General features: G+C 37.9%; 1 protein-coding gene across 2 annotated transcripts; it reads right to left on the bottom strand.

Annotated features, from left to right (window-relative positions):
* Nucleotides 1-1,111: 1,111 nt before the first annotated feature.
* Nucleotides 1,112-19,175, bottom strand: psap.L (prosaposin (variant Gaucher disease and variant metachromatic leukodystrophy) L homeolog). 2 transcript variants are annotated; one of them, XM_041568544.1, is made up of 15 exons: nucleotides 19,019-19,175; nucleotides 14,986-15,119; nucleotides 14,517-14,591; nucleotides 13,807-13,932; nucleotides 11,256-11,450; nucleotides 9,866-10,006; nucleotides 9,160-9,216; nucleotides 8,724-8,729; nucleotides 7,929-8,048; nucleotides 7,196-7,294; nucleotides 6,652-6,835; nucleotides 5,943-6,106; nucleotides 4,867-4,947; nucleotides 4,676-4,780; nucleotides 1,112-2,639 (listed from the first exon to the last, which is right to left on the bottom strand). In XM_041568544.1, exons 1-15 carry the CDS (start codon nucleotides 19,056-19,058, stop codon nucleotides 2,604-2,606), a joined length of 1,563 nt encoding a protein of 520 aa, XP_041424478.1. In that variant the 5' UTR covers nucleotides 19,059-19,175; the 3' UTR covers nucleotides 1,112-2,603.
* Between the last annotated feature and the right edge of the window lie 417 nt (nucleotides 19,176-19,592).

Genomic DNA, 19,592 nt, shown 5'->3' with positions numbered 1-19,592 from the left:
AAACACCAGTGTGGAAGGGCCAAAATCACCAGTGAAAAAGACCATTTAAACTGGTTTTGGTCAGTTGTAACAAAGTACTGGCCAGACCATCCCATATGCACTCCAGCAGATGAATAGCACTCAATACCATAAGGCGTCTCTGGTCATTGTAGTTATTTTGTGGAATTTCAGTTACCGGAGACCACTTGAGGTAAAAAAAAAAAAAGTTTATTTGACACAAGATCCGTAATTCTGAACTTAGAGTCAGACCACAGAACAAAGACATCACAGGGTTTTTATAGAGTTGGGAATAATATATAAAAACACAGAAAAGGTGGCTTTGCCTCAAGGATGTGGGCCAACCCCGCACCCACCTTTGCAGGTGGGTCCGGGTCGAGCTCTCCCCAACCCCCAGCTTCCGACTTTATAACTGCGCGTCTGCTTGCCCTGCCCCTTTTGTGACATCAGCGGGAAGTTGGACTCGGGCGCGTGTGTATCGGGAAAATCCTGAACCGCACATCACTACAAGGGTACAAGTGACCAAGGCTAGCTTTAGAACAGAAGCCATGCAAGTCTGAGGGGTCCCAGGGGAAACAGCATACACAGAATTGTATTCTTCCCTGGGGGTTTTTTTGTGCCGGCAAGTAAGTTAGCTTACTGTGTTTTTAACTAGATTAATACTACTAATATGCCTTTAGTAAGAGAAGTCAATGATGGAAACTATATCCCTATTATAAATACATACCATTTGTATCTTTAGCATTATAAATACAGGTATTGGATCCCTTATCCGGAAACCCGATATCCAGAAAGCTCCCATAGACTCCATTTTATCCAAATTTTTAAAAATGATTTCCTTTTTCTCTGTAATAATAAAACAGTAGCTTGTACTTGATCACAACTAAGATATAATTAATCCTTATTGGAAGCAAAACCAGCCTATTGGATTTATTTAATGTTTACATGAATTTCTATAGATTTAAGGCATGAAGACCCAAATTATGGAAAGATCCATTATCCAGGTCCCAAGCATTCTGGATAACAGGTCTTATACCTGTACCATACTACAAGTAAAAGGCAATATATTAATAATGGTCTTTTACATTTATTACCACAAAAACTGGAGACTGGACATGTTTAAAGAATTTTATTGTCAATTTAGCAGCTTTAAAGAGAAAAAACAAAGACAGACTTCCATGAAACCTCTTTTACCCTAAATTATTTATCTAGTTGTCTATAAATGCATATTATTCTATTATTCATACAAAAGGTGCAGTCTCAGGACAGAAGGGCAGCCTTGATATGGAATTCAGGTCTGGCTTAATAAGATCGTGAGCAGTGCGAGGCAAGCACAGTAACCACTTCCAGTAAGACTGCACTTTTATTCCAGGACAACTCAGCTGCTGAAAGATCAGTGTTCACTACTATTATTGCCAGAGCCATGATTAATCTATTAGTCAAAACATTTGTTCAACTAAACTAGTCTAAATCAAATGAATAGGCATACATGCAAAGCATGCCATGTTAGCAAATTCCCCTCAGCTTCAACTGCAAGCATATGTTTTAGAGGGTGGGAGATGTAGTTTACCTCAATGTTGAGGACATCCCACGTTAGGGCACCAAAATGCTCAAAAATACCCGAACATTGGCAAACACAGGAATCACTGCAGGTATGTCAATAAAAACATAATTGTTCAAAAGAAATAATTGCCAAGCATTTCTATGCAAATGACTGACCTGCAGCAATTTCAACGGTCAGTAATGTTCTGGGTATTTTTGGGTCTAATTATAATTTGAGGCACTTTTAATCCTTAAGAGACAGGGTTATGGCTTGCAGTACTCAGGCATAAGAGCCCACCTTAAAGGACCAGTAATTATTTTTTTTTTTTTTAAATTCATTTGTACATAACGAAAAAAAACAAAAAAAAAACAAACATTTAATTTTAAATTCACAAAGTATTTAAGAAATAACTTACCAATACTCCGCTTGCGCTCCTCTTCAGAAAAGGCGACAGAGCTATGATCCATTGTGCAGCCTTCGATTTCTCCTTCCTGCCTTCTATAGGAGATAGCCAGGGAGGAGAAATCAAGCGCCGCACAATGGATCATCACTCTGCTGCCTTTTCTGAAGAGGTGCGCAAGCAGAATATCAGTAAGTTATTTCTTATGTACAAATCTTTAAAAAAAAAATTGTCACTGGTCCTTTAATCAGATTGTACCTAAACTACCCTATTGGAAAAAGACCAGGCATCCTATTAAAAAAGACTAAGTAAATATCATGGGACAAATGCACTAGATCAAACCAACCGAAGAACTTGATTTTTTTTAGGCAATAAGAAGGGGAAGAAAATATTTTGGAGAACCAGACAAAAAAACCCATCAGATTGTTAAAAATGTTAAAAATATCCTACATAACCTTGAAATCATTAGAGATTAACAAATATATACAGCAAAGAATTACATTTTTCCTCCCTACAAGAAAAAAAAAAATCTTTCAAGGGAGACCTAAGAGGAGGGTGTGAGAAAGGGTTGGAAGCAGAAAGGGCACATTATTTCACTGGGGGGGGGGGGGGATTTCTTCAGTCTGAGGAATCTTCACAAGATGGGGGGGGGGGGGTGGAATTTCAGTTCCACACGTGACGCCTGCAGTGTTCAAGAGCCTGAAACACAGAAGGTGGTTAGAAAAGCAAAGCATTTATTTAAACCAAACACATCAGCTTAATAAGCACTGGATGCTAAATTGCTGTGCTGCCCCCCTTTAAAGCATTTGATGAGGGGCCTAGAATTAAAGGAATAGTTCAGTGTGAAAATAAAAACTGGGTAAATAGATAGACTGTACAAAATGAAACATGTTTCTAATATAGTTAGTTACCAAAAAATATAATGGAGTGACTGGATGTCTAACATAATAGCCAGAACACTACTTCCTGCTTTTCAGCTCTATAACTCTGAGTTAGTCAGTGACTTGAAGGGGGGCCACATGGTACATATCTGTTCAGTGAGTTTGCAATTGATCCTCAGCATTCAGCTCAGATTCAAAAGCAACAGATATGACCCATGTGGCCCTCCTTCAAGTCTCTGATTGGTTAATGCCTGGTAACCAGTCAGTGTAAACCAAGAGAGCTGAAAAGCAGTAAGTGGTGTTCTGGCTATTATGTTAGACATCCAGTCACTCCAGCCTTTATACATTACATTTTTGGCTAACTAACTATATTAGAAACATTTTTTATTTTGCACAGACTATTTACCCAGTTTTTATTTTTTACACTAAACAATTCCTTTAAGGCTGTTAAAGATTAACAGTAATTGCACCGAATCCTGGATTTCATTCGGGATTCAGCCGAATCCCAAATTATTAAAATCATAACATTGTTGCACAAACAATGTTTCAACTGTGCGTGTTCTCGTTCACCCTTCCTAGCCCGAATGTGCAGATGTAAATTACAGTTTGGATTTGGTTTAATATCCATCAAATCTTTCACAAAGGATCCGACAAATCCCAAAAGAGTGGATTCGGTGCAGCCCTAACAGTTACCCTGTACTTTCTGACCTTACTCTATCACAAAGCAGTTGACAGTTTCATTTATGCAAAAAGGTGACACTTGACTCCCTCACTCATTCGCAGAAGGGTGATATATGCACATCTATTGCCATTTTCTGGGTAGGGGCATTTTATGGGACACATGGGTCTTTCCCAAGTGTTTGGAAAATAAATATTATATATAAAAGGTCCCACAGGGCAAGAGAGCCCAGGTTTCATAATCTCACAAGCGCATGCATTAAAGCACCACTGCTTGGAATATTCTCAGGATTAGCAGGAACAGCACACAATGTAATGTTATAAAAAGCAAGACATTTCTAAGAGTTTTCCATATACATAGGACAATTCTATGGGTGACTTGTAGTAGCAACAACTGCTTCCTCTTAAAGGGATTGTTCACCCTTGAGTTAACAGTTAGTAAAATGCAGAGAGTGATAGTGTGAGACAATCTGCATATGGTTATCATTTTTTATGATTTGTGGTTTTTCAGTTACTTTTTATTCAGCAGCTCTGCAGTTTCAGAAATCGGGTTGCTGGAGTCCAAACTACCCTAGCAACCATACACGGATTTGTATAAGAGACTGGAGGCCTGAATAGAAAGAAGAGCAACGATAACAATAAATGTGTAGCCTTACAGAGCATTTGTTTTTAGATGGTGTCAGTGACCCCCTATTTGAAAGCTGACAAGAGTCAGAAGAAGGAAAATCGTTTAGATAAAATTCTTCTATTAAAATTAAAATAAAATGATGAAGACCAATTGAAAATATTTGTTTAGAATTGGACATTCTATAACATACTAAAAGTTAACTGAGAGGTGAACCACCCCTTAAAGTTTGTAGCCAGTTTACTCTGATGAGGTAAGTATGGCTGGAGGGCCCCTTTCACCAGTTCAATAATGTAATCAAGAAGGGATGGAAATGTGGTTTAACATATAAAGTGTGTGGCTAGCTGTAATCCAGACAGACTTCCCCCAATCTCCAAGCAATTGACTGAAAGGGTTTCTTGGGTAGATAAAGCCAATAACAGTGTTTCGCAAACCCAGGTGATACTAGACTACAATTCCTCTGACATATATCCAGGAGTCAATACATGTTTCTACAACATCTGGGGTCACAGCGCTGGGCCATATATTTGGAGGGGCGGTCCTTTACTTACATTGCAATTTGCTGCAGTTTCCATGTCTTTGCACCAATAACTGGGACCCCACATGCATTTCTCCGTTCCCAAAAGCACCTTCTTATTTTGGCACAGGTTCACCTTCTGTGTAGGATAAGAGAACATGTAATTAGCCTGTACAATAAAGATAGATTTATGGTTATAACAAGTGGTGAGCACAAAAGACTTACTATGCAAATAAAAGAGGGATCCAGGGCTTCCAGAAGTAACTGAATGAACAAAGGCTCGTACTCATTCACCAAAGCAGAACACTGAGAAGGAACAAAAGATTAGAAAAATTAACAGTTGACAATATCCAATAAAACGGTGGCAAACAGTTACATTTTACAGGGTTCTGTATAGTGAAACTGAGCAAGTTTTCTTGACTTTTCTTCACAGGGCAAAAAAGCACTAGAAGTATTAGAGCCCCGCATTAAAGAAACAGCAAACAGTGATTTAGGGTAATGCAACTGCTTGACTAATAAATCGTGCAAGTGATTTTGATTGGTGAATCTCATACCAACTGATAAAGTGCCAAAAAGGATATAGAAGGATAAGCAAAAGCAATAATAAGAAACTAAATACTTTCACATTTTAAATCAGCTAAAAGCATTAGTGCAGAACATTTTAAGGGATAAAATACAAAATGACATGCATATAGGAAGTTCCACTTGGGCTGTCCACTGTCAGTTTGCAACTGCCTGTGTGGATTTTCAGAAGTCTAAAACTCAGAGATTCTAGTCAAAATGCACGTCAGTTGGAGCAATCACTGGATCACCCCAAATATCGCCTGCTCTGCCCCCTGTCCAGAAATTTATTTTAATTTCCCCTTTAAGGGAAAAGAAACAAGCTTTAAAACACACAGCTGAAGAGCTACAAATTCTAAAAAAAATCTACAACAAATATACCAAAAAGTGTACATCTCTTCCACAGGGCAAAAAAAATCTTAATTTTGCCCGAGCCAGAAGCAGCCACCTTCAGTAATCTAGTAAATTAAAAAAAAAAAAAACAAAAAAAACCCACAGGAAGGATCCATTACCCCCACATACTTGGGAGTGGAGGAGAACTATGGACGACGCTGTTCTGGCTAAACCCACATCACAGCAGTGGGGGGGGGGTTGTGTGTGTGTGTGTGTGTGTGTGTGTGTGTGGTGTGGTGTGTGTGTGTGTGTGTGTGGTGTGTGTGTGGTGTGTGTGTTACTGTGACAATGCATGTTTAATAAAGCTTCCTATTCAGCAAAAAAAAAAAAAGTGGAGAATAACTTACCTCATTTTGCATGGAATCTGGTAAAAAGTTACAGATTCTACCCAGAAAAGCCTTGATCCTTATTTCAGTGGCATTTTTCTCCAGAAGCTCATCTACATATCGCATAAGCATCTTGCACACAGCACAGTAATCTCCAGCTGCCGCCTTCTCTGCACTTATTTTTACTGTTCCAGAAAAAAAGATTACATTTAATGGGACCTGTCACCCAGACATAGAAAGCTGTATAATGAAAGTCATTTTCAAATTAAACATGAAACCCAAATGTATTTTTTATTAAAATATATCATACTGTATATGCCTTAGGTAAAATGGCAGGGCCATTCTGCATTTCCTTGCCATAATAACAGTATCCGCAAAATGGCACTTTCCTGCGGTGTATGAATGCCAAGATTTACATTTTGCTTGACTAACATACTAAAATAGGATTTGGAATTATTTAAGGTGATAGGTCCCCTTTAAAAATGTCAAACTAAAATGCAAAGCGGTAAACTCATTTAAAAGTAAAAAAAACAGGAGTACAGGAATGTCTAGCAGGAAGTGTGGGCCTTTATGATAATTTCAGGGCTGATCTCATCCATAAAAGGATCAGCAGCTCTGTGCATTCATATAAACAAAAATGGGAATGTTACAATGTTACAATGTGACATATGACTTAAAACACAAACAAAACCATGTCTTCAGAGCAAAGGGATACACATTTGCAGATTACCAATTTTTAGGTTCTTGCTGCCACTGCAGTATCCTAGGGCAGTACAAATGGCTTGAGGATTTGCCTCCTGTTCCAGGAGCTCAATCAGGGCATCACTATATTCTTCAATCATGTCCTCGCACTTTTGGGTGTATTGAGAAGGAAGAAGCTTGCAAACTTTCTCCAAGCCGTGTTTTATGTTCTCCTGCAATAAACAAAGCCATTCCCATTTTTTGGCGTTCCAGTGCATGATCATTTAGAAGCTTACTGAAGCATAGGCAACGTTAACATTTTTTTTTTTTTTTTTTAAACAAGTAGGTAAGTTAAGGTAAGCTACTAATAGGTGCAAGCAGCTGTGCACAGGCACATAATGTATAATCTTCCATGTCTGCTGCACATCCGACAGACTAAAAGGTTGTTATGTGCAACAAATATTGCTATGCTGTATGGCTAGATTAAGTAGCAATTTAAGTTGCGTTTCTGCATAGAACACTACACGAGGGTACCTATTCCTTTTTCTAGTGTGGCTGTACACTATCCTAAATAGCAGCATTTAAATTCTTACCCTTGTTCTGTTGTTATCTAAAAGTTTTTCAAGTTGAGAGACCATAAGTTCGCAGACTTCACAGAGCACATTGTTTCCAGGCAATGGATTCTTTGTGATCTAAAAAAAAAAAAAAAAAAAAAACCACAACTTATGTAACAATGTAATATAATATTATATATACACACATACCACACCCAAAATGTTTAGTCTCTCCCTGTATCTTACATGGCTAAAAATCATCCACCACAGAAATTGGATATTTTAACAAATTCAGAGAATACCAATAACTTGTTGAGTTGTATATTATTGTTGTAATGAGACACCAAGGGCAAGATAAACAATAGTGGAATAATTAACACACACATTAGATTAACAGAAAAATAAATAATATCTTAGATAAATGGTTAACTGGGCTAAACCTGAAGTATATAAAAAAAAATTAAAATAAAAAAAAACTATAAAGAAGACTTGGATAATTTCTATAAGCAATGTATTTAAAAAAGTTAAAACTTTTAAGACATTTTACACCATACAATTTCCCCTCTGAAACCCCCTTACAGCTGCTCTGCACTTGCCAGATGAAAAAATGACCATGTTCCCAGGATGCACAATATGCCTTTCTAGTTCTCCTAGTCACTAGTACGACAGTTACTACAGTATATTTTGAGTTGGCACCTAAGCTCAGTAAGTAACAGCAGCACACGTGCAGGATACAGTATATATATCCTTTATATATACTTTATATACTTACTTTAACAGCTGGTTGTACCTTTACTGCAGGAATAAGGGATTTAGCTGGAATAATGTTTTGCAGAGGTGTTGATTTTTCCTGGTCACAGAATCCGGCCATACCGCACAACTGTTTCGGTTGCTACAATAAAAGAAGCAGTAGCTACAGTGAATATCAAAACGGGAGTTCAAAAAAAGTCAGAATCTGGTTACCAATGTAGTGCAACTGAAAGTAAACTTAAAAATAAGTTGCTCCAATAGAGAAAACAAAGTGTCCCAAAAATTGGCTTCTCTATACTTGTCGTTAAGCAGGGATGGGGATATAGAATATCATCAGAAGGTTACAAAATTTGCTTGAAAAAATTCTTTTTAATAAAAGGGCAACTTATCTTCAAGATTTTTTGCACATTGTTAATCAGTATATTCAGTACTGGAAAAGAGCTGCCACGGTTAGCAGGGAGTTACAAGAATGCAGGATGAAAAGAAAAAAAACATTCTAGAACAAAGCTTTTTGAAAGGAATAGAAGAGCCCAAGAACCTCAAACCAAAACATTAATAGCTACGTGCATTATGCTTGCATCAACTCAGCTTTGTTTGGCAAGTGACATTATGAATGGAAAGTCAATAAGACCCTATATCCAGGTTCTTTCATTTCAATAAAAAAAAGAAAAGAAAACTGAAAACGGGGAAAGGGAACTTGGGCAAGACAATGGCTAAATAAAAGCTTTTAGCCAATTAGAACTATCAAAAAGCTGAATGAGACAGAACAGGGGTGAAATGCACATTAACATACCACACTACCATGCTTCACACATACCTGATCCTTATGATTAACAAAAAGAAAGTGATTTGCCAGATTAGAAAAAAGGGAAGAAAATGAAAGACTGAGGTCAGCATAGATGTATAAATCATGAGCAAAGAAGTCATTTAAAACAGATGATCATTTCCCTTTGAGCTTAATCCAAAGGCCAGACACAATGTACTGATCTTTTCATTCAAACGAGTGCTTGTTAATGCAAGCACAAACAGGAAGGGACTGCATTGCAACCAGAATGCCAAGTAGCAAAATTACAGATTCAGTTTAGATATAAGACAGCTTAGTAAAGAGAAATAAAAGATTAAAGCATTTAATTTTTAGCAAAGAGCATGCATAAATTAAAAGTGAACCAATGCTGTATTCTAACACACACTGTAGAGGCCAAGCAAAAAAACAATGACATATTTAGCAATGAAAAATGATACTGTAGACTTACCATTTGCAGTAGCACTTGTATGGCTATATCCGAATACTGGTTAATGTAAGACTTGCACTAAAAGAGATTTCAAACAATTACCTGAAGTCGACCTCGTCATGGGCAATAAGGTTTTTAAAAAGAAAACAGCAATAGCTACCAGGGCATCAATTTGGTCTTTGTCAAACAGGTTTTTCAAAACCTGACTGATATATAGACATACCAGCCGGCAAATAGCAATTGATGCAGATCAATAAGTTGTCGAATCAGGGGGCCCAAAAGTTTACTGGCCAGTGTATAAACGTTTTTTGATTACATTATCTTGGGTTAATACATTAAGTTATCCATTGTAGAACACAAGGGATTATTTTTTACAACAATTCTAAAAATTTAAATTCCAAGATTTATTAGAATCTTACAGCCATAAGGAAATAAAATAAATTTCAAAACAAGTATGTTAACCAGTGAATAGCTAAATCCCTTTGGCAAATACTACCAGAAAGAGCAAACCCAAGCACCAGGATAAGTGCTCAAGTGGAATGAGAAGTTTCATTTTTATTTTGTACAAAACATGTTTGTTTTTTGGTCAAGGACATTAATTGGCTATATCTTTTCGATTTCTGTAAGAATGGGAAAAAAAAGCTACTGCATAAGCTACATATATTTTTCCCAAATTTAAAAATATGCCTTAGCCAATAATGAAGAATTAAAAATAAAAATAGTATACCATTTCTGCAATAGCAGGATCGAGCAGATTACATTCCTGCAAAAAATGGTCCACCAATTTCTTGGAGAATGAAGAATTGCTTCGGAGGGCATCTTGCACATCAGAGACTAACTTTGTACAGTCGTTGCAGATATCTCCAGTCTGATCAAAAACAAAACATATAAACAGTTAAATTGTATAGCTACTCCTTGTATAGATTTCATACAAAACTCTGCAAACAGGATTCAATTATTCACAAATGGTTTACTAGATGTTCAGACAATTAAAAAAAACCTATAGTCTGAGGGGTAGATTTATTAAGGGTCGAATAGCAAATCTGAATTCCAATTCTCAGTTATTTTGGCGTCAAAATTCAAGTTTGAATTTTAATCCCCCTATTCGAATGTAAATTTGAATGTGATATTTATCACACCACCACAATGGAAACAGTCCTAATATTTGCCACCTAAAACCTGCAGAGTTAATTTACAAGCTAATGGCAGAGGTCCATTGAGCCATTTGGATATGTTCAGAGTCTTCCTGACATTCAAGTTTTTTTTGTTGGGAGAAAAACTCTATTGGTACAAATCAAATAAGATTTAACATTTTTGGGTAAGAACCATTCGACAATTGATTTTTTTTTCTTAAATAACCTGCCAGTCGAAAAGTCACAAGTTTGATTCACATATTAAAGGGTTTGTTAACCTTTAAATTAAATGTTTAGTATGATGTAGAGAATGATATTCTGAGACAATTTGCAATTGGTTTACATTTTTTATTACTTGTGGTTTGAGTTAGTTTTTTTTATTCAGCAGCTCTCCAGTTTGCAATTTCAGCAATCTGGTTGCTAGGGCCCAAATTAACTTAGCAAACATGCATGGATTTGAATAAGGCACTGGAATATAAATAGGAGAGGACCTCAAAAGAAAGGGGAGTAATAAAACGTAGCTGTAACATTAAATTTGTAGCCTTCCAAAGCATTTGTTTTTTAGATGGGGGGTCAGTGATCCCCATTTCAAAACTAGGAAGAGTCAGATGAAAAAGGCAAATAATTCAAAATCTATAAAAAAAGAAAAGATGACAAATTGAAAAGTTGCTTAGAATTAGCCATTTTATAACAAACTGAAATTTAGCATAAAGTTGAACCACCCCTTTAAAATGAGAAAAACAATGAATTCAACAAACTGGAATCGTGTTCGCAAACAGACCACTATGGCTCAAAGTTTCATCTAGAAAGTTATCAATGGATGAAAGTGAGAACTCACCATTTGATAAATACTTTCTACAAATCCCATAGGAATGAACAGAACGTGGGGGAGGTTTTATTTATTAAGCTCTAAACTCACATTTTGATAAATCTGCCCCTTAGTGTGCATGTCAGCTGAACTGAAATTCCATTATTAAAAATTACCTTTGGCTCCTTGAGAGTCTTTTCTTGGGGATAGAGGAGTTGAGGAATATTAACAATATAAGGATAAACCAGTTTTGCAGCGTCCACATCTGGTATCTCATTGGTGAGTAATTGTGTGGGTTGTTTTAGACTGGCCAGATGCCGCTGAAGAGATGTACACAAACCAAGGGAAGAACACAGCACACCAGGATTACTCTGAAAGACAAGATATCAATTTATAATCATTTTTCCTTTGGTACAGTTTATTATAAAACTAGACATTAAGCCAGTTAAATTAACGGGCGCTAGAACATATGTAATCAGACGGTCCGTGGGGCACATGCGCAGTAGCGCAATCCCACGGACACAGGGACTGGACGCAGAGACATCAACTTTATTATATAGGATAAACACAAGATCTTTCAGGTTCTACATTAGATATAAATAACACCAGGAAAAAACCCATAAACAGCTGGAGGGCCAGTGAAGAGAAAAAAAAAAAAAAAAAAAAAAAAAAAAAAAGGCATTTGGTATTTAAACATGAAGCCTCTTAAAGTGACAATACACACCACTTTTCAACCTGAGCTCAATGAACAGGGCTTGTTCTAAACATATTGTATCCCTACTGTTTTTAAGACAGATGTAGAGTGTGTTATTTCTGGCACTAAACAATAAAATGAAGCCAGTTACTGTTGCACAGAGCAATGAAGGAACTCATATAACCGAAAAATGAAGTGTCCACTGAGAAGCTGATAGTTAGCTGCTCAAAAGCTAATGGGGGGCTGGTCAGTTTGCTGAAATATGTAAGATGAAAAATCGGGCCCTACACTGGCTCCTGCCTGCACACCGAACAGATGTGTTGGCTTGGGTGCAGGCACACATGGCTGATTCGGAGCGAGAAGTCAAACTCTCGAGTTTCTTTAACAAAATCAGCTGTGGGTACCTGGACCCAAGCCAACACTATGGTTTCAGGTGCAGGCAGGAAAGGAGGCGAATACGGATTTCAGACCCCCATGTGGCACTAGCCAAAGACTTCTGCTTAGAGAAGGGAGTGGTTTGTTTGTTTAAAGGTAAATAAGGAACAATTTGCCCCGTTTATAAATGGGGGATGGGGGTTTTTTTATTAAAAAATAGGCAGAATACATTTTTACTTTAGAATGTCTTTTTAGGAGTAGGATGCCCCTGTAAGATGCAATACATTTAAGCATTATGCTTAGAGCAGCATGCATGTTGTGCATACCTGAAACATACAGAGGGACATTCCAAATATTTACAGACTGCTGGGTTCAGCTTCAAATTCATTTAGAGATGCATCAACTCCACTATTATAGGATTTGGCCAAATCCTGAATCCTTTGTGAAAGATTTGGGCGAATACTGAACCAAACCGTACCCTAATTTGCTTATGTAAATTAGTTGGGTAAATAGAACCGTGTGCACAGCATGCGGTTAAAAACTTTGTTTACTTTGTTTCTGTGAAGAAAAGTCATGATTTTTTTTGGATTTGGTTTGGCCAGGCACTTGCTGAAAACGGGCAGATCTTGGCAGAATCTTGGATTCGGTGCATCCCTTAATTGATTTGCTAGCTTTGCTTACAATGAAAACGACCCTGTGACTATTCAACGCAAGCATGCTGCAAAGTGGACAACGCTTTGGCAGTTTCTAATGCCATCATTGGTAAAGCCCATCATGGCATTTTTTTTCTTTTTCAATAGTATAAAAAGTGGTTTTCTAACAAACATGGCTGAAATGAAGCTTTACAAGGCCTGTATAATGTATGACCACTTCCATAAAAACACAAACCTATAACCAGTATTCGGTTCAAACTATCCAAATGTGTTACCCCAATTCAAGTAGTAGGCCTCAGAGCACTTGTCCTATGTCAACTCAAACTTTTAAGACAGTGCTGTCCAACTGGAGGCCCACCCCCCTTTGTTTGGCCCCCACATAAATCTGCCTGCTGTGACTTCTTTAAAATGTATCAGAACTGAGACAGACTGTAATCCCCTGTACTATTCACACCTGTAACACCTGAGACGAAGACTGAAAGTGCCCATATTAATCACACTCTGCTGGAGGGGCACCAGAATTGTGTCACTGCACGTCACTGCATGTAGCACAGTATGAACTGTTCATCTTAGAGTGGTTTTCCTGTCTCTTACTGTATTCTACGTGCCCTATGCTCCGTGTGTGCGCCATACTCTGCCTGTCCCATACTTTGCCTGTCCCACTCTGCCTGTGGGATTTGAGCCCCTAAGGTGCCGTGTTATTCACATGGGAGGAGGAGGCATATGGATATAAGGGTATGTTTTATTTTTCACATATGAGTGATATCCCTGCAGCGAGCACCAACCATTTGTTTTTTTGGTGTGGGACCAATGAGGATACGGTATTAAAAGTTCTTGCGATGTGGTTTAAAACACAGGAACACACAGTCCATAGGTGTGGTTTAAAACACAGGAATTGGGTCAACACTGGCTTCCATTATCAGGCCTCCACCACGTATGCCAGAAAAATTCCGGCCTTCGGTGCCACAGAAATTGGACAGCACTGTTCTAGGTTATTTTGCTTACCAGTTCTTGCTCAAGAAGATTCAGGACAATAGTGAAGTAATCGCTCACTTCTTGTTTGCAGGTGGAAGCCAAACCAGGGTCAGGGATAAAGTCACAGACTTTATTTAAATATTGCTTAATTTCATCCTAAAAAACAATGCACAGTTACTGCTGGGTTTGATACAAATCAACTCTTACACAATTTATCTAGTTCAGGCTTAGTGCAATACAGATACATTTGTAATTGTTCTGTACTGCACACGCATCAAGCCTGAGTGTGTACCAATAGTGGAAGCCCACTTTGAATGGAAGTATCCCCTGCACCTTTAACATGTAAGAAATTTTATTGCTGTAAGGCTTACAAAAAATGTCAACAGTCATGGCCTCCAAGGAAGCCTCCTTCGTATATCTTGAATTAGGGTAATGGATTTTAATGCAAACTACCTTCTGCCAATATATTAATATGTGAACTTTATGTAACATTTGATAAATTCAGTCAGAGAAGCGCAATTGATCATCTGGCATGAGCTGTAACAAAAAGGACTTCCAATATGGAAAACAGTTTCCAATTAAGCACTAAAATGTCAGCATTAGCTATAGATTTGCTGTCTGAGAGAGAAACTGGCAACTTACTCCATAATTAGAAATATTGTCACTAATGCTAGTATGTAATTGATGACAGGCAATACAAATCCTTGCAATGTACAGTATATTACTGGCAACATGTATACCTGTGTAATGTTGTCCTTCAGGTAGTTTCCCAACACTGTTACTACCTCCTTGCAGAAGTCACATGGCATAGATTTCTGCAAAACAAAGACCAAAGCAAACACGATTAAGCGAATATGTACAGTGCAAGAGAAAAAAAAAAAAATTGAAGGAATCAAAAACATACCACCTTTGTAAATTACGAACATTTTAGACATTACATTTACCTTCATACAGTTATGAACTTCTCTAACAAATATCCTTATATTTTACAAGAGGTGGTATATTTTCCCTATATAAATACAAAAGACTTGAGAATAACCTGTAAACTACATTTCATATGAAGTTTGGGAATGAACCTGACAAGTAAACACAGAATCTCATAAAATAAGAGGAAGAATAGAAATTTCTCATAAAATAAGAGGAAGAATAGAAATTGGTAAACCCTGTACATTTGTTATTCAATTATTATCGAAGGGAATAATTGCATACCACGGTGGGCTTGTTCCAAACATTTTGTTGGCAGTGTTTAACTGCACCGCACTGAGACGCAGTCCTCACATTCTCACACCAGACTTCAGGTCCCTTAGCACACTGTTCTGTCCCAAACAAGGGAGTTGCTGCAACTGAAAAAGAAATAAGATTATGCACTAAACAGGAAAACATCTGAAATTGAAAGTCACAGTCTACTGTTTTTAAAAAATAATGCAGAATATTTTTTTTATTGAAAGTTTATTTTATCCACTTTACTTCCTATCCACCATCTATGAGCTGAAACTCAAGCATGGTGACGAGTCACATTAGAAAACCTACCGACTGTAGGTTTGAGTTCAACAAAAAATTCCCTGGCATTTAATATAGGAGTGTGGCACAAATGAAGCCATTACTAAAAAGAAGACTCAAAAGCATGTCTGGAGTTCTCCATGCTTGGCCCAGTAGCTGAACTGGATCTATGCAGTTGCTGCAGTAAAGCATGGAAGTATACAGATCTCACTAGAGACAGAATTGCATAAAAAAAATATCATGGATATTTGAACCCGAGGGAGCAATTAAAGAGCTTTTAGCCTTGAGATTTGCGCTACCATTGTAGGCAGTGCTCTAATTAACTGAATAATATACCCCGGAACAAATCTTACTTTATATTTAATTCAGTAAAGGTTCAACAAACTATATGGCAGAGTTCAGAGCTTTTTAGCTGTTGGAAAGCAAGCGATTCTCCTTTTTTTGGCACCCAGCCTGATCTGTAGTCCCACTGATTTGTCTGTGCACCATTTTCATGTAACCTACAATCACCAACACAAGGCCTCCGAGTTGTTTGAAATACCAAAGGCCTACAGAACACGGTCTAATGCTGAGCAAAGGCTTGCATACATATTACTTCCTCTAAGGCTGATGGCAAAAGTGATTATTCTTAGCTTGGAGCATGTCTGCCAGGTGTAAAGTGCCACAAAATGATTCCTGTTCCTGAAACATCCAGTAGGTGTGCTTTTCAGCCCAAATCTAATGCCAGTCACATATACAACTACTTTACACAGGAGCCATTTACTCAGGGGTATGTTTTAAGTGTGCTTACATTGCTCTCTGTGGGAGGGGCCAGCAAATCACATTTTGGGGGTTGTCTAATGATACCATCAGTCTACACTGGCATAGGCCTTTCTTATTCTAACCACAATTCTTTTGAGAAATACAAGGCAATATTGGTCCTTATTATTATTATTTGTGGGTTGAGTTGTTTAGTTTTTAATTCAGCAGCTCTCCAGTTTGCAATTTCAGCAATCTGGTTGCTAGGGTCCAACTTACCCTAGCAACCATGCAGAATAAGAGGCTGGAAAATGAATAGGAGAGGGCCTGGTCAGAATAAGAAGTAATAAAAAGTAGCAACAGCAGTAAATATGTAGCCTTACACAGCATTTGTATTTTAGATGGGGTAAATGACCTCCATTTGAAAGCTGGAAAGAGTGAGAACATTGCAAATAATTAAAAAAAAAAAAAAACTACTTAAAAAATGAAGATCAATTGAAAAGTTGCTTAGAACTGGCCATTCTATAACCTACTAAAAGTTAACGTACAGGTGAACCACCCTTAAGATCCCAGATCTGTGATTTGCACATAATGCAAACACTACATCCCGACACTTTGCATAAAGGTTTTTTTTTTTATTTTACACAGGTTCTGCTTTCACTTTACAGCGTCTAACAAAAACCTCGCCTCATACAAGAACGCATCCACTCATGTTTCTAAAGTCAAACCAGTACTTAGCACATTCAATGACCACTCTAGATAAGCAAACATAGATAAGAAAATAGGGATATTCCAATCAGTACAGGGCATTCAACATTAGAGAAATGGCGCACACACGTCTTGCTAAAACAAACTATACTGCATTGGCTCCAATTATGGCTGCAAGTGTAATGGGCAATTTAAGACACAATTTGCCATTTTTTTTTACCCATAATCCCCCCTCACATTTTCAGCATAATGATATGGTGATTATATTAAATGAGGAAATAAACTGCACAGTGCCGGTCGAATAGGGCTAATTACTTGTATACTACAGACATCCTCTTTATGGTATACCTGAATGCAATATTGTAAAGCATGAAAAGCAATAGCTGGGAAAGTAGCAGGCGTGCCATGCCCAACCCTTAATATTTGTCATATATGAAGCAGTTCCTTATTATTCTAACTGAAACTGGAAACATATTGAAAGTCTTGCCTGGGGGAGAAGGGGATTTCCACACAAATTATAACTAGAATTGTTGATAAGGTAGTTTAACTGGGCCTTTTTACTGGAAATACATTAGCAAGACATAGTTTTTATGTTCTCTTTAAAGGGATACTGTCATGGGAAAAAATGTTTTTTCCCAAAATGAATCAGTTAATAGTGCTGCTCCAGCAGAATTCTGCACTGAAATCTATTTCTCAAAAGAGCAAACAGATTTTTTTATATTCAATTTTGAAATCTGAAATGGGGCTAGACATTTTGTCAATTTCCCAGCTGCCCCTGGTCATGTGACTTGTGCCTGCACTTTAGGAGAGAAATGCTTTCTGGCAGGCTGCTGTTTTTCCTTCTCAATGTAACTGAATGTGTCTCAGTGAGACATGGGTTTTTACTATTGAGTGTTGTTCTTAGATCTACCAGGCAGCTGTTATCTTGTGGTAGGGAGCTGCTATCTGGTTACCTTCCCATTGTTCTTTTGTTTGGCTGCTGGGGGGGGGGGGGAAAGGGAGGGGGTGATATCACTCCAACTTGCAGTACAGCAGTAAAGAGTGATTGAAGTTTATCAGAGCACAAGTCACATGAATTGGGGCAGCTGGGAAATTGACAAAATGTCTAGCCCCATGTCAGATTTCAAAATTGAATATAAAAAAATCTGTTTGCTCTTTTGAGAAATGGATTTCAGTGCAGAATTCTGCTGGAGCAGCACTATTAACTGATTCATTTTGAAAAAAAAAAAATTTCCCCATGACAGTATACATTTAAGTAGATTGTGAACGGGAAGCTTGCAACACCCTCAGATCTACAGAAAGCATATCTAAACTAGTGGAGGACTGTAGCCTGGGGAAATCATGGCCTAATCCGTTGATATCATCCGAGTTACAGCATAGGAATCTAAGGGCCAGGACACATGGAGCATTGGTTCCGCTGCTCTCAGCTTGTTTTTTTTAGGCGGAGAGAAGCACTGTAAAGTACAGCTTCCACTTGCGGGCAAGGTACACAGCCAAAAGGATTTTTTGTTGGAATCCAAATAAATGGAACAATAATCACATTCATTTATTTTACTTTCAAATGGAAAAGTCTTTCAGTTCTTACTAAATGAATGAATGGTGCTGGGAGAAATAGATTTGTTAACTCAGTCACAATATATCATCATGTAATCTAAATTCCACTTGCAACCATATCTCAAAAGCTAAGCTCTCCAAACAAGCCATCTAGTTGCCCAACAGAAGCCTGGCTGTTTGTGTCACATGTAAATAGTGTATATATAGCACAACAACATACCAGCACAAGGCCAGGGAGTGTCTACAGACTATGGCCACAATAAACCCAAGTCATACAACACGTGACTCTTGATCCAGCTATAAGTGCTTCTGAACTACAAACCCCATAATTCCCAGCGGCTATCAAATACAATTCTGCTCATATGCCATTAGCACCGTCCATAAATCTTGTTTTTCGAGAGAGAGAGAGAGAGAGCGTGTGCGTATAAATATAATATATATATATATATATATATATATATATATATATATATATATATATATACACACACACACACACATACATTTTTTTTTAAAAAAAAAAACTGAGCTACAATTGGAATGCAATGGCTGACAGGCACCCTGAGAGACAGCTAAAGGACGGCTGTGTACATAAACAACGGCGGCTTTGGGAGAATGACAAGGCAAAAAACGCACAGTGTTGGACCTTAAACGCCACGAGCGATGGACCATTATAATGGCATCGAACATAACCTTTTCTAAAGGCAGATCATTAATATATATTAATGTATAACCCTCTTACCCACTGCCAGAGCACAAACCAGCACCGCGAACTTCTTCATGGCGAACCCTGTTAGTAGAACGAGTCACCTGACTGACTGGCCCGGCAGCTTTGTGAAGGTTGCTAATATGCAAGGCCACGCCCACGGGTCAGCTGAATGTTACTCAGCGCATGAAAGTAGAAGGGGCGGAACTGTGGGGAATAGAAGGCGGGTGCATGTGTTTAGCGCTGCGCTTGCTTGTGAAGGACAAGAGAAAGAGAATTGATATTGCTGGGAGCTTAAGAGTTCATTTGACTCAATACTTTCTCACCCGGCTCACCGTTCATGCCACCGCAACTGCACATATTCATTTATAACTAAAATCTTTACTGGGAAATGCTTGCAAAGGGGTTTATATTTCACGGGTGCGCGCGCACTTAGATCATGTGACCTGTGGTAACCAGAACCACGATTGTTTACGTCGGTTCTTATTAGTATTAGGCTTTGTTTATGATACACTATTAAAGAGATTATAAATAATTTACTTTATTTTATATCCCATCGGAGTGCCAAGTCTTAGGTTCCTGTCATGTTCTCGGACACTCTATGGTCAGC

The sequence above is a fragment of the Xenopus laevis genome, chromosome 7L (genome assembly GCF_017654675.1).
Source record: "Xenopus laevis strain J_2021 chromosome 7L, Xenopus_laevis_v10.1, whole genome shotgun sequence".
Taxonomy (NCBI): domain Eukaryota; kingdom Metazoa; phylum Chordata; class Amphibia; order Anura; family Pipidae; genus Xenopus; species Xenopus laevis.
This window is presented reverse-complemented; position numbering and strand designations above follow the sequence as displayed.

What these genes read in the sequence shown, in the direction of transcription:
- psap.L (XM_041568544.1), bottom strand. Translation starts at nt 19,058, where the DNA reads ATGAAGAAGTTCGCGGTGCTGGTTTGTGCTCTGGCAGTGG. An exon ending in TGAAGGACAACATTACACAG is followed by an intron (nt 13,933 to 14,516) that starts GTATACATGTTG and finishes ATTGTTTTTTAG; the next exon opens with GATGAAATTAAGCAATATTT. An exon ending in AAACTGCAGCAAATTGCAAT is followed by an intron (nt 2,640 to 4,675) that starts GTAAGTAAAGGA and finishes TCTGTGTTTCAG; the next exon opens with GCTCTTGAACACTGCAGGCG.